At 43.9% G+C, this 27,223-nt stretch overlaps 1 protein-coding gene across 2 annotated transcripts in view; it reads right to left on the bottom strand.

Annotated features, from left to right (window-relative positions):
- Positions 1-1,971: 1,971 nt before the first annotated feature.
- The window catches only part of ARHGAP23 (Rho GTPase activating protein 23), a 461,228-nt gene continuing 435,976 nt past the window's right edge, over positions 1,972-27,223 (bottom strand). For both annotated transcript variants that reach the window (XM_086924313.1, XM_086924312.1), the window contains exons 18-24: positions 26,144-26,217; positions 21,594-21,683; positions 20,164-20,289; positions 16,940-16,981; positions 16,187-16,280; positions 5,596-5,627; positions 1,972-4,047 (exon numbers count right to left, since the gene is read on the bottom strand). In XM_086924313.1, the coding sequence (XP_086780439.1) occupies positions 2,467-4,047; positions 5,596-5,627; positions 16,187-16,280; positions 16,940-16,981; positions 20,164-20,289; positions 21,594-21,683; positions 26,144-26,217 (2,039 nt within the window). In that variant the 3' untranslated portion in view covers positions 1,972-2,466. The remainder of the gene's footprint in view (positions 4,048-5,595; positions 5,628-16,186; positions 16,281-16,939; positions 16,982-20,163; positions 20,290-21,593; positions 21,684-26,143; positions 26,218-27,223) is intronic.

Below are 27,223 nucleotides of genomic sequence, written 5' to 3'. Positions count from 1 at the left end.
GTGATGTAGTTCAAAGAAGCATTTCAGCAGTCACAACACTTTCATTAACAATCATAAATTGTTAATAAAAATGGATAAACTACATACCCAACCTGCTTTGTTATGGCCTTTAACCCAGATGTGCAAATGTATATTCTCTTAGTGTCTGGGGCAAAGGACCATAGAGATACTTCACTTACTGATGCTGAATAGATTAACCCTAAAACAAAACTCCTTCAGATTAACTTTACCAACACATACACAGAAGGGAACAGACTAGTATAGGGAACTGCAAATCTGATCTTCCACGGAGTATCCACCTGACAGATAAGAAAGGAAGCATCTGTACCATTTCCTGCAACCAACCTAATAAACCTGCACCATAGTTAGCCTTTCTCATTTTCACCCCTTCACATCCCAAAGAGAACCAAAGGAGTACACCACACCACACCCTGCCATGTGATTGGGTGCCCTCATTACCTCCTCAGTCTGTGCTGGGAAAGGCCCCCACAACTAATTCCTACACACTTTTAAGTTTGGCTGAATCTTGTCTCCTGTGGTTTTGTGCTTCTTTACATTTTCGAATAGTTCTTTAAGAACAAACTGAAATTCTCAAACACAAAACTACGGTTAACAGCTGAGAGGTACTGACCACACAATCTATTGTCTACTTTTAAACACATCCTATTAGTGGCAGCAAACACACAAAAGGTCAGCACTTGCAGTGCTACCGAGCCAGAATGAGTAGGAAAAAGGGCTGCATGAAAGGGAGAGAGCAGGGCTGCACCATGTCTACTAAGATATGGCCCTACTCAATTTCCACAGTCTTCCTGAAATGGTTAGGACAATATTCTACTTATTAAGTCTGTGAATTGTTCCAAGCACGTACTTGAAATGACTCCCACAAACGCAGTGTTCCCATGTTCCTACTGAATGTTACAGTAATCGCCCCCCCCAAAAAAAAGATGTGTTCGCATGTTCCTACTGAATGTTACAGTAATCGCCCCCCCCCAAAAAAAAAAGATGTGTTCGCATGTTCCTACTGAATGTTACAGTAATCGCCCACCCCCACAGAAAAAAACACACAATCCTGAAGACTCACTAAGCCAACATCTGTTTTTAAAGGGGTCAGCACATGGGTGGTGGCATCAGGGATGTTGTCTACTCACTGCTGAGTGCTCACGCCTGAAGTCTAAGGATTCAGAAAACTTATTCAGCATGCTACAGATAGCATAGAAAAAACCACTGGCATCACATGTTTCATTACCTGTCTCAGAGCACTGTGTCACAGTGTAGTGTCATTAGGAGATTCCAGCTGAGACACAGACGCCACCCAATACACAAATATAAAATGCTGCCCGCTGGAGTACTTTCCAGATATCACCAAATCAAGCATGTATTTATGAACACAGGCGTGCTGGAGATGAAGGGTCCTTCCCCTACCTATGTCACTTGAGCCAGAATCTTGAGCAGTAAACAATATAGTCAAAACTCAGAAGGACACCAACACACTTAAGTAGAATAACACCTGCTAAAGCGGGCAGAGGAAGAATGGACCAGGAGATAAATCAACTATAACAGATATTGACACCTAAAGCTACTTGGGGAGGTCACTAAAGTAATCTGCAGGACAATGCCATCAAACTCCCTCCAGATTGTGCTTTTGTCCAGTGAAACAGCTGTGACCAGTGAATGTCTTGGGATGGCTTTAGTGTGTGCTCTGGGAATTTATTTACAGTCTTTGAGAAGGCCGGGATCTGTAGGATATTCCCAATAAGTGCATGTAACTCTCTTAGGATGCCGACAGAATACCTTCCCTCCTAACTCACAAGCAGATTTTCCAATTTATCACTTGTAGCACGGGCAGGAACCAGAGTTGTAAACATTTCTCTGATGGCTAATGTTAACATTCAGTCTTTCACCTTGCAGCAATATCTAGGCTACTTGGACAGATGTGTCTTAAGAATAAAAGGAGTAGGTTTAAAGGTCATTGCATGTTTAAATAAATCCAGACTGTATTAAAAGCACCATTAAATACAATAGAATTCCTCGTTAAAAAAAAAATAACAAAAAGAGTAACTTCCCAAGAGAACACAGTAGCCTCGACAACCTATAGACAGATGTGAGACATTAGGTAAACCAACATAGCAGGAAGAGCCCCCCTTGGGCCCAAACCCTCTCCACCTCACAGGATAGCATGGGCTATGGTTCAGTAGGACAATAAAGGTGGTGTAAAAGTATTTGAGAGATGAGATGAGCCCCCTGTCACTGGTGATCTCTGCATCCCCCCTTATAATACATATATTGACAGGTGCCATCTCAAATACTTTATCCCTTGTTCATGTCTCTTGATCCCAGAATTCAGAGCTTATAATGAAATGGATGAGAGCTTGAAATTGTTAATACTGAATTACAGAAACTTTAGGGTCACATACGTTTCCCTTTTTAGAAAACTAAAGTTGTGGCAGGGATGGGGACAGGAAGATGCTACAGGTACTGATGGAAGCGGGAGGAAGCTGTGTGTTTTGGGACCTGCAGCGGTACCACTGGTAGCCCTTCGATGTCTTTGCTGGTATGGGAAATTGCGGTGGAGGACAGAGAGGCCACTGCCATAGCATTGTTTAGTGATGAAGAGGATGGCCGTGTTTTGGTGGATTCCAGGCTACTGAGGCCCGAGTCCTTCCAGTCACTGTGCAGGTCCCTGTGGGAGCCGCCAGAGTCATGCAGCTCACTGCCCTGTAATCTCTCAGTATTTGTAGTGCAGGATTCTGGCAGGACAGCCTCCCCTGAGCCTTCCATCTTGGGATCTCCCAGGCAGGTGGAAGATAAGCGATCCCCCTGTCCCGATGAATCCCTGCTCGGCTCTTTCTCTTTCCATTCGTTGAAGTTGAAGTCTGTTATAGGGCTCTGGACGACTACCGTGTGCCTCCTCCAAGCGCTCTTCTTCCTCCTGGTCTCAGGGGAGCTGGGTTTTCTCATCCCCACCCCAAACATGTCATCAGCAGAGGTTTTCAGACGCTGTTTGAGCTGCTCCGTCACAGAGGATCTGGGCATCCTCTCAGGCTGGTGTGGAAGAGATTCCTGGTTGCTAAAGGGCGGGATGGCTTGAATCTCCTCCAAGACGTGGAGTCGGGCTGTCTGAGAATCCTCTTTCATGGGGACACCTTCCTGTCGCACTCTGGAGAGTTTTTTCCTGGCTAAAGTATCACACTTGATTAGTCGATGGGAATTAAATGAAGGTCTACTGTGCAGTTTTTGCTCTGAACCCCTGTGTGGATCCAGTCGCTCTCTGCTGTCCAAGCCACTGAGCCCAGGATTGGGTTGATCATCCTCAGCAGTTGGCGAAGTCCTCTGGGGTCGGAAACGGAGTGTAAACCCACTCTCAGTGTCCGTCTCCAAATGGCTGAATTCACTCCTCTCGTCATCTGCCTCATCGCCGCGACTCTCGGCCACTGACTGAACCTCCGAGCAGACGCTGTGGTCGATGGTAGACAGGGTGGAGTAACCAGACACAATAGAACGAGCATCTGCTGGGATCCTGTCATCTTGTAGTGCCTCTGGGGCCTGCCATTGCTTGATGCCCTGCTTTGAATGCCCACTGTCACCACTGGCAGTTTTGGCGGCATCCTCTCGCCCCTCAACAAGCTCTGTCTGTGTAAAGTCCCCTGGCACGCCTCCATGTTGTCCCCCATCCATCTTTTCAGGTTTGACCACATCCACTTCTGAACGAGCTGGACCAGCTGGAGTGTCTGTAGATCCACCTTCCTCTGGTGGTTGTTCTTCCACCTTGGTCTCTTTACTACCAAAGCCTCCTATGCTGGTGTTTGTGCATCTCAGGGCTGGTCCTGTCTCCTGTGCATCAGTACCCCGCTCTCTCTCTCCTTCCTGGCTCTCTTCAGATCGGGCCAGATTGGCACTTTTCGCTGGTTCGTGTTCGGAGTCGTCATCAGTGCTGCTCCCAAAGCGTTTTGCCTCTCTCCTCTTCTTCCTTTTGCGGTTTACTGCTGAAATGAAGGAGATGGATAACATCTCTCTACTATAGATATCCTTCTTGGATCCCCATGAGCCCTATAAGGGAAAAGAAAACACCTTCTGTAAGTGGAGGCATGCATGACAATACCACTCACCACAATTCCAATACAATACCATCCAAAACACCAAAGCAACACCATTCACCAAATATCCCACTATACTACTAATCACCACCATTTCAAGACAAAACAGCTTACCACTCCAAGTCAGTACTATTCACTAATACTTCACGACCCCACTCTCTATCATTCCAAGAGACCACCATCTACCTACCACTCCAAAATAATGCCATCTGCCATTCCAAAATAATAGATCTACCAACTAGCAAATAATTCCACTAGTCCTAGATAACATCATATACCACCCCAATACAGACTTGTTCATCACTCTAAGACAGTTCTATTTACCATAGTTACCATGACTTCAGGGCTATATCTTGCACTTCTTCAAGACATTATCACAAGCATGCCATGACAGCACCATCTACCTCTCCAAAATAACACACACAACCTCTAAATCAACCCTATCAACCTCTCCAAGACAACAAAAATCCCCCATTACCATTTAATACACCCACTACTCAGAAAATATGTCTGCTACTCAATAATATCACCTTTTATTAGTCATGATTACATTACTATTACTATTTACACTACTATCAATCACAATGTCAAGAATGGATCCACCAATCCAAAACAACAAAGTCAGTACCTCAAAACAAACTATCCTCTTCTTTAAAAGACCACCATCACTGTAGCTCACCATCCACCATTACTAGGTGACATCCCACACAACCCCAAGGCAACAGTATTCACCTCCAATCTAAGGCAAAGCCACTCACAAGAATATCATCCCCCAACACTAACCAGTACTATCACCTACCACTTATGTATGCTTAACCATCCCAGCACTGTTCTAATGCTATACAATACAGTCACAACAATGCAATCACATCACCACAGCAAGATAAAACATACATTAATCCCTACCCCAACAAAATGTTATAACGCCAAATGTCACACTATTACTTTTAAATATTCACACTGAAAGTCAATGAAGTACATGGAAGGCATGGGAGCCTGGGCTTTCTTGTTTGCCAAAACCAAACAGACACAAAAAGGAACCATACAGATTCTACTAGGAAACACAGTGAAATTGCAAGTAAACAATGCTGTTAAAGGCATACAACATACAATAATCGATTCACAAGCATTTTGCATGTGCATGAGAGTCCTTTTCACATAATAAATGAAAAAGGATGGCATGTTTGTTCCAGCTGTCGTAGCCACACTTGCCAATGGTACCCATTGTTCTGGCACTCTTATTTTTGCCCAGAATTTCTCAACCAGTGGGTTATTAGGAAATGTTAGAATGAATCCTTCCATTCACTGAGTGTAGTGCTAGGGTAACTTAGCAAACACGCTTTGGTCACCATAGCTAATTTTCAATTTCCACATAAACTGAAATGATAACCAAATGCACGTACACCAGGACTCTTGTGATTGGTGGACAGGAACCACAGGATACATCTACCTGCTTCCCTCTCTCTCATTAACTCTCAATAACTCCCAAAGCAGTCCTTACCTTTGATTTAGCAGAGTCACTATTCGTGGAATCTGTAAGCACAAGAAAGGAAAAGCCCAGATTAGGGGGTGGGGTTAGATAATTAGTTTAACAACTGCGTGAGGTGATAGAGGTTGGGTTGAAGCCACAAACACATTGAAAAAAACTCTTAAACCAACAATGGCTGTTCTGTAACACTAGTTAGAGCGTCACTTCAAATCAACCGATTGCAAGGTGTCGCTACTGGGAAGATTACTTCACTTCTTGCCATCACACGAATGAAGGGCAAGTGTGTTGCTTCAGCGAGCATAGAGCCCCACATACTTGCCACGCATAGGTGTGGCTTATGTTTGGGATTTGGAGAGAAATCGGTTTGTGATGAGACAGAGATCGCCTCTATAAATAATTTTCTCTCTTCCATCTCTGATTCAGTCCCTCTTGCCACAAAAAGTAATGATAGTTGGTTTCCACAAAAAACATAAAGCTAAAATTCAAATTCATCACCGCAAGCTGCTAACCTATGCTACAAACATCTCAAAAGCACAGGGGCCAATGATATACGATCTAATAAGAGCGTATAAATCAAAGGAGGACAGGCAATCATAGAAGCAAAACTACTAATTGAGAAGTGGAGGAAAATGCCAGCTGAACACATAACCAATGTAGGAGAGGTTTCAAGATATTATATCCAGTGACAAACACATTAATGGAAGTGTGAACTACAACATGGAATGAATAAGGCAGGAAGACTATAACAAATTCACAATGAAAATGTGGAGCTCCGTTACAGAAGAGAAATTGCCAATCATAAACAGATTAGTAAAAGAGAAGCCAACAAAATGAAGTGAATATACTCAAACATGAACACAATTATGAACTGAGGAGCTTCCAGCGTTGAGTGAAACACAAATGAAATAGAGAAAGAACCACCAACATTGAATGAATGACTGAAACAAGTCTGAAGCGAAGCTGTGAATAAGTGGTAGGTAAACAGCCAATGCCATCCCTCTGTTCAAGGCCCCACAGACATACACAATGGATGAAAACCTATAAAAGGAATGGTGGACACCCATTCACAAACAGATCCATGAAACAGGAGCCACCAATACTGGAGTAAAGACACACAATCACAAGAGTGGGGAGGGTGGCATTCTTATAGACTATGAGAGCCTAGAGGGGTGTCACGTATTTTAGGAATCACCGAGGAGGTACCAGTAGACTCAAGAATCAAGAGGAAATAACTAAAACAACCGCCTTCTGTATGCTCAGTCAGTGTTTTCAATGAGCACACTGTGGGAGTAGAAGAAACGCTGGGCCTTCACGTAGTATACAAATTTCCATCATTTAAATCCTCCACCTTCCTGTGGGTGATGGCTATGGATCTCCTACTCACAGCTGGAGCTCTTGTCTATGGTACTAAGACTGACCATTTGTGGTGGTGTGCTACAGGAGCCTCAAGATCATCCTTATAATAATAAGCTTATACATCAATGGAACTTAATTAGGACATGGTTCATCAATGTTCTTTCAGTGTTCCCCTGTAGATTTGACATGGAACATTAGTCTTTTCAGGTTTTCCTAAACAAAAGAATAGTGCTAGACTGTAGAATGAATTCTGCTACACAAACAATGCTACGCAAACAATGATAGATGGAATGCTGAATAAATCATACGTCCACCCCCAGTCAAGAGATCTGGGTTAAATCCATTGTTCTTTTGCTCACCATGCCACCCCAGTTTAGACCCAGCCATATGCAAATCGGTCTTGACCCTGTGCCTCATGGGAACAGTCCAGACCGAACTGCCAAGCCAGGCCATCCCTCGGCTGTAAACAAGCATCCTGGGCCCGGTTTCTGGGTATTACTCTTCATCAGCCAGGCTAGCTTGAATCCAGTGGCACAGTGAGCAAGGGACCCACGTCTAGGCATACCCTGCCAACTTAGGGGGAAAAGTGCTACGCAAACAATTCTGGCAGACAATCCACAACAATCTTTCACCAGAGACTAGTTATCTTTTGCTTGCCCCAGCCCTCCTGCACCAGAGGTGGGGAGAGCTTCAGAGTGAAAGTCTCTTAAGAGTATTGTCAGCTTTAATGTGTTCTTCACACAAAGCAGAAATTAGAAATGATGGCCTTAAGAGTTAAGGTAAAGACCTGAAGTATCACTCTTGATTGAGCAGATAGCCGGTGCACTGTTTTGAGCACTGCTGTCAGGATCTCATGTCTAAGGCTATTGGTAACTACAATAGCCCAGGAATTCCTCACCTTCTGAGGGTTTTGCAGTGCCCACAAGGAGACAATTGTATTACGTTAGCTTTCTAACCATCATACTAGTGTGGCTTTCAGCCAGAAAAAGACTAACTATGCGAAACTATTTGGTAGACTTAATGGATATAGTTGAAATGACCTTAAATTGGACACAGATGAGCAAAGAACGGTTCCCAGAATTGTAATTGTTGGTTAGGGTATTTTAATGCTTAAAGTCTCTCTACTGCCTCAGTGTTTAGACCTCTCCCCAGTTGGGGGCCAGACTTCATGCAGTGATCCCACTTGCCTAAAGCCCCCATCCACCTTGAAAGCTCCACCTCCCTGAGGTAAACACAGATGATCAGACATTGTACAATGGATATGGCAGAAAGATTCAAGACAAGGACAGAATGGAACGATTGTTATTTCTCAAACTTCAAAAGCAAGTTAGCTCTGAGGAAACAGTGGGTACAGCAGGAAAAGTCCTTGGGAAGAGCCATGCCCACAGTGGTAGCGGCAGTGAGAGGAATGGGAGGAGCAATGCAACACACAGAGACTCCGCAACACACTATGAAATGGACTAGTAGCTGGCGTGGTAAGAGAGATGCGAGGATGAGGAAGCCCTGTCCCTGGCATCAAGGAAATGCCTTCAAAACACCCACACCTCAAGGCAGTGGCAGGCAAGAGCCCTGCTGCCCTCTCCCTTGTCGCAGCTCTCTTATCATCACCTAATGGAGGTATTAGTGCAAGAGTGAACCACACCGTACCGGCTTTATATCTCCACAAGGTCTGCTGAAGGAAAGCAAGGAAAAGAAAGATGGCAGAAGAAAAGTTAGGAAAATAAAGCATGAAAACAAGTACTTCTTCAAACGTTTTCTATAACAGCCAGAAAAAGAGGTCTTTTTAGTTATCTTTTCTTTGTGCCTCCTTGTACTGTAGGACAGGTTGGTACATGTGGCTCTCAAGTTCAGAATTCCCGGCATCTGCTCCCGGGAGTGTTACCTTTATTATTAGGATTGCTGGCGCTATGACAATGCCAAACTCATCCAAGCACATAGAGAGATATGTTACTCAGTGTGGAGCTGTGTCTTTATGTAACAACATGTGTGCAGCTATGTGAGTGTATGCGGAGCTGTGCCAGAGCACCCGGAGTCATGAAAGTTTGTCTGGATGTGCGGCAGTATGTGTAGAGTGTTGTCGTAAGGGTTGTATGTCAGAATATAATATACAAAAATATCAACGTTAGAAATTATTGAGGCCAAAATATTGACAAGGAGAAAAGCGTCTAGGTAAACATACACTGGCAAATGTAGGCTTACTAATCTTATCTCCACGTCTGGGTATACTGAAGATGCATAGATTGCCTATATGCACATATGTGGGGTTACGTATATTGAAACTTATACTTACCTTTCTCTACTCACTTTCAAAATTTTCTTCTTGTCAATATTTTTGCCACAACATTTTGGCATGTTGATATTTTGGCTTTCATATACCAGTAGAATATCATTAGCAGGCGTGGAGCTGTCAGTATGCAGGCATATATATTTGACAGTGCTTATGGAACTGGGTAATGGGTAAGTGACAGCTTGAGTGGAGCTGTGCTCGAGAAGGATAACTTGTGCTAGTAATTGTGGAATTGTGACTGTGCAGAGCAGACGCATGTGTCCGTGCAAGTTGTGACAGAATGCCTACTAGTATGACTGCGTATGGAGCGTTCACAATACTTTACGAACTGGCCTGGTGCATCTCTTCATTAGATGTCATAAATTATGATCTTCACTTATCTCCTCCAAGAATGAGGAAGCCAGGAATGGAAACTGTGTATTCTACAAATAGCCACTGTAGGAGACTAGCCCTCTACATACTATACCAAAATGAGGTATAGTGTGCAGAGAGTTGAGTGGATCCGAGGAGGGTTTACAGAGGCTAAAGTAGATAATACTAATGCTCTCTTTTGTGGTAGTGTGGGCAAGCAGTTAGGCTTATCAGAGCGCATTGTTGAGAATTTGCTGTACACACAGTGGTAATAAATGAGACACACACTCAATGAATAATTTGGAGACCAGTTTATAAAATGACTATAGAGTCATATTATTTTGTAGCACCACAGAAGTCTTAGAAAAATACGTTTTGCAATTGAAATATTTTTCAATCTAAAAAGTGGACACAGCAATTTTCACACTTTGGAATCTTAACCTGTGCGAGGAAGAAAACGATCAGCATACACATGGGTAATATCGACTTACAAGACCAGTCTTTAGAAGTTAAGATAAGTATTGGGCAAGGTTCAGTTCAGATCAACAGTACACAACTAGAGGCACACAGGCGGCCGGGCGCAGGGTGCAAGTTCTTGGTCCATGCCCAATACAAATCAATGGGGACTAGGGCAATTGGACAGGGGCTGCTTGCAGGTAAGTAAAAGTGGTTTGGAGACCAGTCACTGGGGGCTGAAGCAAACACTGGATGAGGGACTAAGGCAATACCAATACTACACCACCGGCGTCACAGAAGCAGCCGTGTGAAGGGTGCCAACACAGCATAGGGTGCTCTATGAAAAGCAATGGAGAAAGGCCAAATCGGAAAAGGGCCAAAGGCTCAAGCCACAAGGCCAGTCGAAGGGAACCAAGAGCTGTAGAGGTAAGTTGCGATGCTCGGGGACATAGAGAGCCACCTTTGGCCTTCTTCACCAAGGCCCAGGGCGGATGGGTGCAAGGTGGTATTTGGCATTGGAAACGACTGACCGGAGCAGATCAGCGTCTAGCGATCCCAGTTGAGGGGGTCTCCGTGCAGATACTGCAGGCGGCAATGTGGAGTCCGAATGATGTCAGCTCACAGTGGACTCTGGCTCTGGAGCGCTGGGGAATCTTGCTGGAACCATTTGGCACTTGGACGTGGGCCCAAGGGGTTCGTGCAGAGGTGGAACCGGGGGCAGTCTTCGCGGTTCTTCAAGTCACAGAGTCTCTACTTTGACAATGGTTGCTTTGTGTACAAGTTCGCTGTTCTAAGGAGATCTTGGTCTTTATCGAAGGAAGGCAGTCTTCCAAGGTTCTGGAAGTCACTGGGCTGAGAGAGTCGTCTTTCTGATCCGAATTGCTGGGGGCTGCAGACAGGTTTATAGGGCTGGGGCCAACACAGTAGTTCTCTGCAATCTTCTCTTCTGGTGTGACTTTGGGGTGACCGGCTGTTCTTAGGTCGTCAGGAAATGTCTGGGGATGACACTTAAATACTAGATTTAGGGGTGTTACAAGGTAGTGGCCAATGGACCCCTTAACTGCGGTGTGTACACTGTCTATTATGCCCACCTCCAGATGGAGGAGGACATAAACCTAGCCCTGATTGCATGAGTCCCAACATCTTCAAGATGGTGGATACTGAAGAGTATACTTCACCTTGCTGCCAGCACCTGAGAGGTGGAGTTGGCAGAGGAGGTACACCTCCTATTCTTTTTAAGTTTTCCCGCCTGTCCCGCCTGTCCTACAGTCAAAAAGGGTGTGAGGACAGGAAGGCGGCCTGCTTCCTCTAACAGGAGAGGCTGGGGTCGAATTACAAAGGCGGCAATCCTTTGAAGCTCCCTGCCACGGATGGCTCTTCCTGACCAGGGGGAGGTGTGAACACCTTCACAAAGGAAAGGCATTGTTTTTTGCCTCTGAGCACACAGAACACTGTCTGGTGGTAGTAGGCTGGCTCAGGCCAGTCGGTGACCATACGGAGGATTGGTGGGTTTCAGGGGACCCCTCTAAAGAATCCTGTGTGTAATTTTTAATAAATCTGACACTGGAATCAGTGCAGGTTTATTATTGCTGAGATGTGTGGTGCCAAACATCACATACTTCAGTGAAGCCATCATGCAACTGGGGAATTTGTAATGACGAGTGTCCAGTTCATGTACTGACTATGAGTTGCCTGGTCAATTATAATATCCAGGAATCGACAAGGACATTGAAGGGGCGTATATGCTCATGCAGATATGTCCTCACAGGAGATATAGTGCACCCTGTCTTAGGGCTACAACATGCTGGAGGGGCATCTATCCAATATCTAATGCAATGTTTGTCGGCATGGCACACAGGGATGTGTGCCCCGTCGACTCTTCAGTTTTCTCTGTCACAAAACACGAAGCCTGCAATGGCAGAGAGCATAGCCTTGGGGGAAGGGTCCCTGGGGTGGCACAACCAATGCTGCAGCCCCATAGGACCCTCTACAGTACCCATGCCCTATGTACCAGGGGTACGACTTACTACAGATTTATAGGGGTAGCTAAAGTGGTGCCAACTGTGGTATAGTTTTAGGGAAAGAACATTGGTACTGGGAACCTGGTTAGCAGGGAGCCAGTACTCTACAGTCAAAGTTGCATCTACAGCCAGGCAAAAAGTGTGGGGTACTGCAAGAGAAACTCACTTTCCTACACCCATGTATAAAACAAATACATGGAACAGCGTCAGGGCTTTTAGATATGACAGTAGAGCGTGAATGTGGAACAATATGTGTGAAGCTGTGTTAGTGTGAATGGAAGTGTCATAAAGATTTCCTCCTTTCTCCGGAGGCAGATCAAACAATCATGATCAACACAGCAAGAAGTTGCAGCATACATGCTGCTATCTCATATATGCTAAAGAAACCATCTGCAGACCTGACAATCATGATCAACCATTGGCTAATTGAATAAGTTACTTACCTTCCATAACAATCTGTCTGGTGCATAGCCTATTTAACGGCAGATTCCTCACCTTGTGAATATTCCCTATGTGTCAGACAGGACCCGGAAACATTTAGAGCAGTAAAACTGCTACCTCTGTTTTAGAACACGGAGTACCTGTCCTGGTATCTGTCAGGTAGCTACATCGGTGCCTGTACACATGTTCAGGAAGCACTCTACCTCGATAGTCAGGTCCGTTGAGAGTGGCACTTTGCCTCCTTAGTCCTGCAGGAGTTTTTGGTATGAGCCAGTTCACAGACCTCACCACATTGGGAGGTACTACTTTGGGATCTATTCACAAGGTAAGGAATCTGCGATTAGAAGTATCCATCACAAGAACAAGTAACTAACTTATCTTTAGTAACAATCTCTCAGCAGGATACTTTATCTAACTGCAAACTCTAAAAGGGTCCCAATTTAGGGATCTACATACTGGTCATGCACATAGGCTCTGCGTCTGATGGTACGGACATCCTAAGAAAGCAACTGACTTCAGAGTGCATAGGTGGTGCTTACATGCGACCCCACTCCTAACTTCTGGAGTGGAATGTTTTTGGCACGGAGCTGCATAATACCCAACCAGAAAGCAGGAGTCCTGCTCTAAAATTCAGGATTCGTAAACCGTGGAACATTACCCATGAGCGTCTCAAGGAACTGAATTGTAGGCACAGGAGTTTACATGATTTGCCAAGAATCACAGACCGCCAATTCCTAGACTTGAACCTGGTTCCCTCTGGCTCCAAAGTTGGCAGCTGAGGAGGTTACGCTACACCATCTCATCTAAAAGTTTCCAGATTAGTCTGACGCCTGGAGATTATTCACAAGGTTAGGAATTGTGTGTTTAGAAGTGTATATCAGAATCCAACCTACTCAACTCAGCAGGATTATGGAAAGCAAAATTACAAGACAGCTACACGTAAGAATACACAAACTCCAATATCCAAGCCAGTAAGGAGCACGGAATTTGGAAATGACTCACATCAAAAAGAACTGCTATCACCCGTAAACAAAAAAAACACAGCCGTACACACACCTCACTGCAGCCTATGATGTCGGCTGAATAGACTTAAGGAACTTCGTCAATGGTATCACTACCTTGGAAGGTGTCATTTGGCATACCCTAGTTCGCCATTTAACAATTACCATAGCCCACATGTACATCTCTGTCTTAAGCACTGAGCAAACCTCCAAATCCACTCTCACCTAGAAAACAGGCCAGTGAAGCCAGCCAACATATCCACCTGCCATAACCATGCATTTGGTTGAAAGATAATTTCCTTTGTATGAAGGGGCCAAGACATAACTCCTGGCCATAGAAAGACATGATTTCCACTTCGCTGATGTTTCAGTTGCACGCCAAGCTTGCAGCATCATACTTCAGTAAAATGAAAGTTAAGAACCTGGAAGTAATTTTAGATTCTGAAATCTTATTCACTTTACAATTCCATGCAGTAGTCAAGAGCATACACCTGCAGTTCTCTCTTGCCAGGAAAATCCACTAATTCCTTCGAACTGACTGCAGAGAAGAGCTAACATGAGCCCCTGGGTTGGCCCATTTAGACTACTGTGACATTGTTTCTAGTGGCCAACAAAAGAAACACCAGCGGCTTCAGAAGTAAACAATCACAATGTGTCTGCAACTGCTGAAGCATGACCCATAAAACACTAGGCTGGTTCCAAGTAGATGCAAGTATAGAATGTGCAGTTCTTTGCAGCAAGCATAAGCCTTACTTGGGTAGAGGTTGAAGATACCTGCAGGGACTGGCTGTTCACTAAGTACACAACAGAAACCTGAGATCAGCAATAATCAAAAATACTCAGTGGCTGTGGAACTGATAAATTTAAGTCCTAGGGCAGAATCAAACTTTTCAGGAAAGGCGTGAAAACTGAACTGTTCCATAATGCATTTACCTAAATCCCACACAACCGAGTTAGTCATTGAAGCATATTAGAGAAACTGCTCCACCAACGACTGCACGCTGAGGCTCCCATTCTGTACCTCATGTTGTGCTCCGAAGTTGGTTGAGGGCCTGTGGTGGAGCTTCTCATCATAAGACTGATGGGGCTAATGTTTAAATTTGGAGAACAACACACCTATCATGCACATGCTAAACACAGGCCAATGTAGCAAAAGGTGTCAAATGTTGCTCATATCACAACATGTGTCTTATCTGTACATTTTTCGATAGGTCCAAATCCTTAGCACATGTATGAATGCTTGAATGACATTCCTCCAACTAACCAAAGCTACCCTTTAAATAGTCATGCATTTCTGGGGTAGGAGGAGGTTGTTTTATGTACCTGTGAGTTCGAGGACCTGTGCAATTCTTTTAGTGTTTGTAGTGGTACTTTGGTGCAGTGGTGTATGTGTAATGAGTCACATGTGTATATGTATTGCAATGCGACTTTGAGTTTGTATGTGTTGCAGAGAATGTTTTTCAATGTGTGCACTTGTGCCGGCTTGCTTGCCTATCTTCTTGAGCATGGCTAATTTCTGGACCCCACTGTGGGAGTATGTGTACTTAAAGGTGCACCTAGTTGTGTGTGCCTGGTGTTTGTATGTGTATTTGTATTTGTGACCCTGTTTTTATGTTCATTCGAGTCTGTGCTTGCATGCAAACATTCATTCATACCTGAATGCTATCTGTATACTAAGGGGGATTTTTATGAGGGCCTTTCATCATGCTTGCTCCATGCAATGTGGACATGCATGACGTAAACCTCTCAGTCATATTTATTAAGCCTCGCAAAGCCCCTTTGCGTGGCTTGAATGGCTTCACAAATATGGAGTAACGCAACGCAGAGCAAATAGCTACATTGCCTTACTCTGCGCAAGGGAGGCATTCCATGGGCTTTGCGGTGGGTGTTCACAAGCATCCCATGGTTTTTGACATATTCCCAGATTTATACAGAGTTGTAAACCTGGGAATGCATTAAAATCTTATGCCTCCCCAGGTAAGGCATAACGAGGAGAAAATGTTTATTACCCTCAAGCGCCTTGAGACCCTCTGGGTGAGTAGTGCGCTATACAAATCTTGACTTGACTTGACTTGTTCTTTCCTTTTTCTATGTCTGCTGCAGAAAGAGGAAAACGCCTTTATGGATTGTTTTTTGTGTAGGAAGTTGCCTCATCCTTTACAAAAAGAACCCTGACTGTAACGCAGGCACCCTTGCACCATGGTGCAAGGGCACATGCGTTGGCGCTAGACTGCCAAAACAGCGCCAGCACAGTGGGAAAGGACAGGAATGCACCATACTGGATCAATACAGCGCATTCCTGCCCTTTCCCTGTGACACAGGGCAGAGCAGGGCAGCGCAGCAAGTTAACTTGCGGCGCTGCCTTGCGCCACAATTTCAGTAAATATGCCCCTAAGTGTATGTTTATGTGTCATATTATTTATTGCATGCTTATTTGCCTATATGGTTTTTTGAGTGGGTAGTTGTCTATGTAGTGCATAGTGTTATTTTCTGCCTGTTTGCTTGTTTGTTTCCTTGTGTGGGTAGTAGTCTATGAAGTGGATAGTGCGCTTATGCATGTGCCCTCCTTACGCTGGCATTTGTGCCTGTGTATGAATATGGATGTAATGGTGCAGTATTTAGCAAGCGTAGCACAACAGGTACAAACTGCAATGCCTCTCGTCCTACAGTTCACCACAGCACTCCCTCACCTGAGACTTCCCCGGGCGCTGCTGTCCGACCAATGTTGGGGAGCAGATGTTCGATATTTGGCACTGATTGGGTGTCTTTCTCATCCACCGGTGTCTGAAAAATCACAAAATAGAGCAAGCATGAGACTAGGAGGGAAAATTAGGCACCGAAAAGCATTTGTCTATAAGAGTGCACTAGATTCTGTAGCACGATGTGTCGTAAGACCACATGAGCACACTACACTCAGTGAATAGTGGAGGCTTTAGTCTGCTGTAGTGTATTAAACACAAAAGAGAGTCGAGTCATCAGACAGCTAGAGCATACTTTACAACGGGGATAGAAGAATCTTCAGACGGCAAGGCATACTCAACTCCGCAGAAGTGTGAGAATACTAGACCTAACAGCACAGAACAGCAACAAGAGGAGTGAGATTGACAAGAGTGCACTGTAGAATGGCGAGAGGGGTCTGAAGATACACTTTGCACGCTACTTGAGAAAATCATCCAGAAAACCCTTCATACAAAGGCACATTCACACTGTACTAACACATCAGACAGAAACATATAATAAGCACATACCTACACACCTCAGTCTCTCGAAAAGATCAAGATGTGACAGCAAAGAATTAGCCAAACCATAACAGAAACGCACCAGCAAGGGAACAACTCCATAAGTTTCTATGTTCAGCTGTCAACCCTAGGAACAACAGAGATGGCTAGTGCACTGACAGGGCATATTCTGGTGACGCAGCAGTGATGCGTGTACTGACTCACCTTCTCCACTTTATCCATGTCTTCACTGAAGAACCAGTCCGCCTGCAGAAAGGACAGGCCAGAAAGAGGTAACAAAGTTAATGGAACGATGCTTGTAAAATGGACAGAACAAAGGTGAAACAACAAGGCTAAATCTGCAGTAGAACGAATGAAGGATTAAAGGCTCTATACCAGCAGTTTAACGAGGGAGGGTTAAGTGCTACACCAGCAGCAGAATGAGCCAGAGATAAGGCTACGAAAGAGTTGTTTTACCACGCATGCCTTTACCATGCAGATGCCTTTGCCACACATGCATGGTAATTATAAAACAGTATATATAAGAAATTATTCATATATATTGTTTTTTGTTTTTAGGTGGGACGCAACACCCCCTTTTTTTTATTTACTCCTCACCTGCCTTTACAACTACACATCTTTAAACTCTCAAATTGTCCTTACCTTCCTTTACCACTATCGACCCCTAAACTTAGTATTTTATTTGATATTTATGATTTTTTTGGGGGAGGGAGGAATCACTCCAAACCCCCCATTTTTTTTATTTACACCTAACCAGCCTTTACCACTACTCACCACTAAATCCAACCATGTCTCCCTTTACCACTACCCACCCCTAAAGATAATATTAAATGTTTTTCTTATTGGGGAAGCCCCACCCCGCACAAACAACATTTTTTTATTGACTCCTTCGACCATTACGCACCCTAAACCCTAAAATTACCCACCCCATGACCCTACATTTATCCTTACTGTTATTTGTAATATATATAGCTCACCATGTGTGGTAAAGGTGGGCATAGTAAATGTGCAAATACTTACCTGCGTAGTAAAGGCTTGCGTGGTAAAGGCACTGCGTGTGAAGGCATCATTGTACAAGGTTTCCCCTAGAACAGCAGTGTAATAAGAGCAGAGATATGTCTAGACTACATGTGGAATCAGAGCCAGGAAATGGGAAAAAAGCCTACAATGGAGGGGGGGGGGGGGGGGCGGGAAGTGCAAGGCCCCCGGTGAAACCAGAGCAGCAGCAATAACGGTTACAGAGCAGGTAAACTCCTAGGCCAGCAGCGGGTAACAGCAGGCACAATGCAGTTCAATAAGGTAGTCAGAGAATAGATAAGGCTTAACTTGCAGTGAAATGAGAGAGGGCCAATGATGCACAAGCAGCCGAATGAGAGCAATTTAGCCAGACCGCAAGTATAATGAGGGCTCCAACTTAGTCAGACCACAAAACGAATGAGGGCAGGGATATAGTCAGGCCACAAATGGAATGAGGACAGGGGCATAGTCAGACCACAAATAGAATGAGGGCAGAGACAGAGTCAGACCACAAATAGAATGAGGGCAGAGACAGAGTCAGACCACAAATAGAATGAGGGCAGGGTCAGACCACAAATAGAATGAGGGCAGGGATTTAGCTGGACCACAAGTGGAATGAGGGTAGGCTTACAGCTAGACCACAAGTGGAATGAGTGCACACATATAGCAAGACCACAAGTGGAATGAGTGCAAACATATAGCAAGACCACAAGTGGAATGAGGGCAGGGTTATAGCCAGACCACAAGCAGAATGAGGGCAAGGATATTGCCAGACCACAAATGAAATGAGGTCAGAAGTATATTAGACTACAAGTGGAAGGAGGTAAGGGATTTAGCTAGACTAAGAGAGGAATTAGGGCAGGGGAACATCTAAACCAGCAGTAGAATAAGAGCAGGGCTACAGCTAAACCTGAAGTGAAAGCAGGGCCAGTATATCATTAGAGCCGCAGTAGATTGCGAGAAAGGAAACCTCAAGTAGCAGGAGAACAACGAGGCCATGAGTGGAAAGACAGCCAATAAACTCCTAGGCCAGCAGTGGGATAGCAGCAGGTACAATGCTAGTTCGAGACAGGGGTGAGAGCATGATATAAGTTGGCCCTGCATACGAGCAGTGTGCTGTACTCTGCAGCAGGCACCATATTCCAGGGGAACATTTCGCATTTCCCACTGATAACCGGGTTTTCCTTACTTGTATGCAGTTCAAAGTCAGAATCTGCTGAGTCTATTTAAATAATCGTAGAGGACACTATTTATTAAGTAGTTTTGTGAAGTGTTGTATGTCAGTCAAATGCGAAGATTGGACATTTCTCAATAACTCAGGACTAATTTTTTTGAAGGTAACAATCTTTAGATGGAGTTGAGGGCAGGAGCTGTTGCTAAGTGCATGGCCCTCTGCCACCAAATATTTTCCATCTATTTTACTCTGTTAAAGGAGTTGGATCAAATGGGCCCAGGAGAACCTTAAATTCCTTGTTGGAGAATAGGCAAACCAGTTTTTTTTTTACATAACCATGACGTTTTCCCCTGTATGTTTTGTTCATAATGCTGCGTGATTTGAAGTTGATCCTGAATTCCACTGGGAACCACTGGTGAGCTAACAGGGCTGGCTTAACATAGTCCCATTTCCTCAAGAGTACGCACATTCATGCCAGATGATTCTGCAGCCATGCTAGTCCAATTGGTTATTGGGGACATCAGCATAAGTTTAAGTAATCTAGTAAGGCAATGAACAGACCCTGAGTCTGCTCCATGTGGTGGTCAGTTAGAACGAGTGGGGGGGATTTGAAAGAGGAGGAAAGAGTTATAAATTAGATCCTCAGACCACTGCATTCAATTTTTGGAGTGAGGTTGTTGTCCGAGATGAAAATGATGGCTCGGTTGCAGATCTACTGGGTCACGAAAGAATGCGAGCCCAGGTTGAAATGCTTACAATTAGGACTTCAGTGTTTGATCCTTTCAAACAGAGGTAGCTTTTCTTCATCCACATGTAAAGATGGTCTACGTCTTCAGTCATGGAAGTGGGGTTCTCTGTGCTACCCTTGAAACAAATGATTATCAGTACCATCTGCACACATCTGGAATTTTACTAGCAGACATTGAAAAGAAAGCTAGTATAAGGAAGACTCCTGTGAGCCTCCGAATGGTACATTAAGGGAGGACTGGACACTGTTTGAGGTGTAACACTGTCAGTAGTGCATAGATTCAGAAACAGACATTTGCTTGGATTCTGGCGTTATGATGGAGGGTATCATTCTTCACTGATCGGAACACTACAATTCCAAAATCTTCTTGGAAATGATTAAGCAAGGAATATGACATTATACTGCACAAGCGTGTTGATACAGAATGTATAGGAGGCTTCCTAACCTCTAATAAATAAGAGTAGGCAAAGGTGTAGTATACAGACTCACATGCTGGATAAGAGTTTCCATGATTTTGTAGCGGTCGGGCATGTGAGTCACCATGTCAGTCATGCTATCTTCCGAGGTCCTCACCAATGTGGGGCCGAACACCAACGCAAGGTTACGAGGCTCCATCTGGAAAAAAAACGTGGAGTAAGATAAGCACCTCAAGAAAGGCGGCTTTCTAACACATGAACCCATAATAATGCAAAGTCCAAATTAAGAAAAGAGCTCAAGGCTGGAGGCCTCCAACATATAATGACACAAAATGTAACAGAGACGCAGGAGCCACTTCAAAGTATGAGCCCTCAAAAGAAGCAGTTAGACAAACACTCCAGGAAAACTGGTACTTCAAAATAAAAACTCATAAGAGAAGTGGAGACTCCATTAAATATGAGTCCCACAATACAAAATAGGAAGACTGGCAGCTCAAAACGTGGTCCCATATTAGGAGCGAAGACAGCCAGCCAGCAAAGAAACATATCAACCAACAGAAAATACAAATCACAGATTAGAAGATGTGCCAAGCAGGAAGTATTCCATATTATGAGCACACAAAAGATACTAAGTAGAGAGTATAATAAAAACCCAAGGCATGATGCACCTTTACTTATGAGCTCACAAATGCAATCTATGCACAAATGCTAGGGCAGTTGCACCCACAATATAAGGCCCCACAAAACTTCAGGTCAGAATGTCAGTTCCAGAAAATCTGGTTAGCACACCGATCTGTAAGGATGCATTAAGCATCCATGTTTGATTATGATCAGTGGGCAAGAGTCTGACTGAGAAACTCCACAAACCAATGCAAGGCGATCAGACAGAAGCATTATAAGCTTTCCTCACACACAAAGAACAACAGCAGAGACAGCAACAGTACAAATTCCTCTCACGCAGAAAACTAAAGCATAAGCAGTAGTAATGCAAGCTTCTGTCTGGCTCAAAACAGTACAGCACAGGAAACAGCAGTGCAAGCTTCTCTCACATATTGTGGAGAGTAGAGGCAGTAGCAGCACAGTAAACCTACATAAAAAAAATAGTACAGTACAGGTGGCAGCTATGTAAACGCCTATTGCAGCAACAGCTACAACACAGGCGGCATAAGTAAAAGCAGTCAGTACTTTTCTCACAAACACAGCACAGCACAGCCAGCAACTGCTCCTGCCATTTTTACATGCAAAGAAATTGTCAACACTTTCTACACACGTGTGCACATACACACACAGCATCGACAAGGCAGTATTCACTCCCACACATATCAAATACAGCTTATGCAGCACCAATGCAAACAATAGGTACACCATGTTATGTTTTGCACTGTTCCTAGTGAGACTAAACCTCGTGCATAGGGCAGCATGGATTTCAACTAACTGTCAGCCCTACAACAGAATGTCTTATTTACACATCACACACAAAACATTCCTGATGGTTTACTCTACCTTGTTCTTCTCAGAGTGATCAGCAACAGTCCTTAGGTGCCGGACCAAGAAGCGCAGGGTGCAGAAGTAATGTACAGGCAAGTCACAGATCTGGGGATAGAAAAGAAGATTATTCAAAGTTTCTGTCAGAGGATATTCGAGATGAAGCCAGGCACTAACTAAACATATGTCTCATCACATGGATCCTCACTGATCTGCTCTTCATAAATATGTCTTCCCTCTAGTGTGGTCGATTATGTGAACCCACCCTGGCATCTTCAACCATTCCTTTTCTGTAGAATGGGGTTGGATAATCAGTGGGCTTACAAATAAAGGCATTTGTACTGCTCACCCTACTAGTTTATTTAATTAAAAAGGTTTGTAAAGCCTGAACAAGACCCGAAGGGTATCAGAGCTCTTCACAGTAAAGGAGGGAGGAACAAAGTAAGGGGACATTGAAGAGAGGATAAGAGAGGGTAACAAAATGAGGTACTAGGATGGTACAAAGATGCCAGTAAACATTAATTAATAGGGTAAGGCAGGGGATCAGAGTTACATAGAATACAATTGTTAGGTAAAACAGAAACAGCAAAAAAAGACATTTCTCAAACAGACGGGCCATGACCGATTAAGGCAGGAACTTGTTAATTAGGATTGTTTTTACTTCATGTATGAAAGCAGCTGTGTAGGGGATACTGCGAATTTCCGGTGGGAGAAAGTTCGAACTCTTAGGTGCCACGCCAGTGAAGGGTCTGAGCCACGTTTTCTTTTTGTGAAAGGTCTAACATTTCAGTAGTAGAGAATTTGCACTTCTTGAGGGTCTGCCCCCTCCTGATAATTCCAGTTTTTGAGCCAAGTAGCCCGGGGATTTGAAGTGGAGGGCTTCGTGCGTCAGACAAGCAATCTTTAGTTGTATTCTTACTTTGTAGCATAACCACTTTAGAGCTCTTAAGGCTGGGGATATGTGCTCATTTCTTTTTGTATCAGTGACCAGTCTGGCAGTGGCTTTCAACGAGGCCCTGAGCAGGGCCACAGAGCTTTGCGCTCCCATAGTCTAGCCTCGGTAGGACAAGTGCTTGTACCACCTGCTTGTTGGAAGAATACTGCAAGAGCAGAGCCATAGTGACCATGTTCTCTTAAGGAGAATAGCCAAGAATGTGTGGGTGGGGATGCCCTCAAAAGCTAGAAGGATTCTTAAATTCAATGGTAGGGAGGAGGGAGTGTCTCCTCAGCAACCAAACAAACCATAGCCACTTGTCTTTCACACATAACTGAAAGCAAGTGCTTCCTACTAGAGGGACTATGGGACCAGCTCTGCCGCCCTCTTCAAACACTAGCAGTGAACATGGATTCTTCCATACACCCACCCATTGAAATATTGAAAAGATGAGAATGTTAAGATGATACAGTTGAGTTTACAAGGAGATCTGCTGGAACCACGAGAATGGGCCACAAGATTAAGCAGATGTTGGGCGTTGGGCCTTAAAATCACAAGCACCTGACATTCGGGGGAATGCAAAGTCTTGCCAATCATACAGCCGCCCGCAACTGTACCATGAAGGAGATGGCAGTGATCTCTGACTCCTGATCTTTGAACCAGAAGCAGATATTCCAGAACAGAGCATTTTGACCCAGAAATACAAATTGCAGAACATAAGAACATATCTGATGGTCTGAAAGCAACTACTGTAAGGTGACAAGGATGTGACTGACCATACATAAAGGATTAGACATACTGGAGTGAGAGATTACATGGGAAAGTACGAATGTTTGACATTTTGGAAATTAATGACTGCCCTCAAGGAATTAATGTTTACAGATAGCAGAAGTGACTAATAACCCAGATTCCATGAATGATAGATGTCTGGAAGTAAACGACCATCAAGGAAGAATGTACTTCTGGGGTAACTGAAGATATCACTCTAAAGGTCGAGTGTTTAAAAGTTACCAGAAATATATGATCACCCAGACTTCATGGATGTTAGCGGTACTGGAACTGAATGAGCATGCAGAACGAAAGAATCTCTGAAGGCTACCAGATGACAGACCACTAAGGCCCTCATTAGGAGCCTGGCAGAGCAGGATCTACTAGATCACAAACGTCCAGGTGTTTTTACATCCAAATTGCTTTAGGCTTCGGCTTCAAAAGCACCCAAACTTAATCCTCAGCCCTGCCCCACTTCCCGGAGTCTGCGTTGCTCCTTCCTGTAAGGACACTTCTTCTCTCCTCTACCTCCCCAAACCCCTCCCTCCATCACAGACCACACAATACTGGCAATTCTGTGCAGTTTTAAACCTGAGAAAATGGATTTGCACAGTTATTTCCCATTTCAAGGGGTTTAACTCGTAATTGCTGGGGTCTTGCTGCATGTAACAGGCAACTATGGGTGTGGAGTTTGCACCCCAATGAGGTTTAAGTGATAAAATATTCGTTTTTAAGTGGAATATCACATGAAAGAAAGGCTGGAAGCTACAGGAAATAGATGGATGGGGGGTGAGGGGTGGAAAGGGGGGTGGGGTTAAGTTACTAACTTGCTCTAAATATAGGGGAGGAGTAACCAAGTAACCAGTATCATCTGCTAGCCAACCAACGGCAATGAATGCATGACTTTTATTCTTCCAAGGCAAACCAGTGTAGCTTGATTCACTGGGACATGGAAGAAGATGACATGGAAGATACACCACTAGGCATCTGCTACAATTGCCGCTACTGCCTCTGAATAGCTGAGTTCCCTAACAGGGAAGGATTTTACTATCAGGTGCTCAGGCGACCATTATTATCACATCAAAGTTAGTTTACACTCAGCATTCCTGGACTAAAAGATATAACAATAAAGAGATGACCTGCATATGTACCCAAACCTGAATGCAGTCTGTTAAAGCATTGCCTAAACAATCCTAGAGCCAATAATTTTACTAAAATCTGCATATTTGGTTAAAGCAATACAATTATCTGCATTTCACTGCTACAAAGTTTATGATCCTTGTAGCACATTTTTTAAACGCTGAGCTTGAAGAAGCTGATGGACACAACCCCATCACTACTGCTGTCCACTGAATCTATGACATCATCGCTACAGGACTTTCACAAGTTCGGTTTTACAACCTTCTTCTTGTCACAAGCAGTCCATCTCCTCCGTTTCTCTGGCTACTGCTACTAAGGGCAAGGTATTTGAAATCATCGTATTTAACACTATTTCCCATGGTGCAATTTCATTCCATTGTCACTATCACATGTGCTCAGAAACCTACCATGGACGTGTCCTTATTCACATCTTTCAGAAGTGGCCCCATCAGCCAGATCTGGTACCAAAAGAGGAAGCGCCTCTAGTCACCTCAGCGGCTGCAAAATGGCTCTGGTATCCACAAAGAGACAGAGCCTCGTGTCCTTCACATTTTTTTTTTTTACAACTTCTGTTTATTAACACAAAGTCGTATACCAAATTATACATTACCATATCATCATGCAATTGGTTATCATAGCTTGGAGAATCGACAACCTATATCATGTTTCTTACAAAGATCCAAAGGGTGATACAAGTCTCTCCATACACAGAGCTTGAATTATATTGTGTCCTCAATTGGTCAGCAGTTCTCGGAACAACACATGGGTTTCCCCTATACACATTCCATTCCCCCCCAGATCTTTTCCCACTTCCAGGACAGCCAGTGCTCTCATACACTGACTTCTCTGCTACCATACAACTGTCCATGTCTCTCTTCCAGTTTCCGAGAGATGGTGTGGGCTCTTCTCTCCAAAATTGTGCTATACTGCATTTTGCTATCATCATGCCCAGTGTGACCCAGGCTTGTTCAGCTCGCAACAGGTCAGTGGCCTTCCAGACCCATATCTATCATAGTAGAGAAATGAGAGGTTTGAACATAACAAATGGGAGACTAGGCAGATTGTTACATGTATAATTGCTCACTGCATACTAAGTTTGCCACAGCAGCCAGTCTGTGGCACATACGAGCACTATGCACATGTTCGATCACTGAGTTTAGTGCAATACCCCTGGGCAAAGGAGACTACCACAGAACCTGGGTATGCAAAGGGGAGCTGTTGGCACCACCAGTGTAATTTAACGTTTGTGGCGTATAGAAAAATTCTACAGGAATTGCAAGATTAGTTTTGGATAGCCACAGCACAAATTTCCAATAGGTGCTGTGAAGTCACAGTAAGAGTAGATTGTGCTCTAACTAACAATAACAATAGCGAGTTAGTGTTCCAGTCACTCAAACTACAGGTAACAACCTCTGAAATTAGAGAAGTCACAAATTCTGGCAGGCCTGATATTTTCCACAGGATCTGACAGTAATCATTTTATAGCACATTTTCTAAGTACCTTACATACAAGCTTAGTTATTATTATCCATTAAACAATGGTCTCTGTTAACTGACAACAGAGGTGGAATGGCTGGGCTAGCATGTCTTGAGCAAGTCAACAATGCACCCCCAAAGGAGGGCTTTGAACTTGAAATCTTTTCCCAGTAGGTTAGTTGAAAGATGTCGGTCCCCTCACCTAAACTGCAAGAAAAACAACAGGGAGAGCCACTGAGCTCGAGTTTACCAGTTTGCGCAGAGTTTTCATCCGCTCCCGGGGGTCCTCCATCCTGTTCGCCTCGATAAAGTCATTGTATTTATCTGTAATCAAAACAAAAAAAGTCAGCAACGCTTCAGCGTATTCACTATGATGGCCATGTCACTTTAGAAAGAAGTCTCTAATCTTGTACTAGAAAAGGACACCCAATGCTTTTTCAAGACTGCTCCTCTCTATATTGCTACCAAAAGGAGTACTACTTAAGAAGGTACACATCACAGTGCGAAACTTAATTGAAGATAAGCAGCAAAACCAAATACTTAATAAGGGGCACTGTTCCATAAGCAATGGGAGAAGGATAGCAGTAAATGATACTCAATAAGAGGTGCATGAAAAAAGTGGAACATGACAACATGTGATACTCCAAGAGTAGGGCATGGCACCGAACAATAGCCAATCGGTTCTACTAAGCGCTATAAGAAGCTGGAAGAGTGCTACATGGCACCACACAATAGTTAATCAATTGTACAAGTCACTATAAGACCTTGGATGAGTGAAACATGACACTACACAATAGTCAATGAGTGGTGCATAACAATTCATGATATTCAATGAGTGGTGCATCACACACAGGCCATTCATACCCAACAATGTGATACTCACTAACTAGAATATGATACTGCATAAGATTCAATACCGAATACATACCATTGCATGGTATTCATTAACCAATACCAACTCCGCTGAGTACTTAATAAATGATGCATTCCAGCGAGTGATACTCAAATGGCATATGACCATGCACTTGTATAAGTCAGTGGGTGATAGTCAATACCTGGTGCACGATGCAGCTCAAAGCTCTAGAGGTACGGGACGCTCTTCTGTGAAATTTTAAACCCAATGTCATAAAACCTCCTGGTGAAACATTCATCTTCTGCGATACTCCTCACTTTGCACACTTGTATGTATGTGGAATGTGCAACTCTCACACCTGAAATACCCACACATCAAACACCTCCCATCTGTGAACTGTACTTCATCTGTCTGTGACACTCCATCATCTCACTTGTGTCATATACTCATCATCTGTGATACCTAAAACGTAGTGTT

The sequence above is a fragment of the Lissotriton vulgaris genome, chromosome 5, assembly GCF_964263255.1.
Source record: "Lissotriton vulgaris chromosome 5, aLisVul1.2, whole genome shotgun sequence".
Lineage (NCBI taxonomy): Eukaryota > Metazoa > Chordata > Amphibia > Caudata > Salamandridae > Lissotriton > Lissotriton vulgaris.
This window is presented reverse-complemented; position numbering and strand designations above follow the sequence as displayed.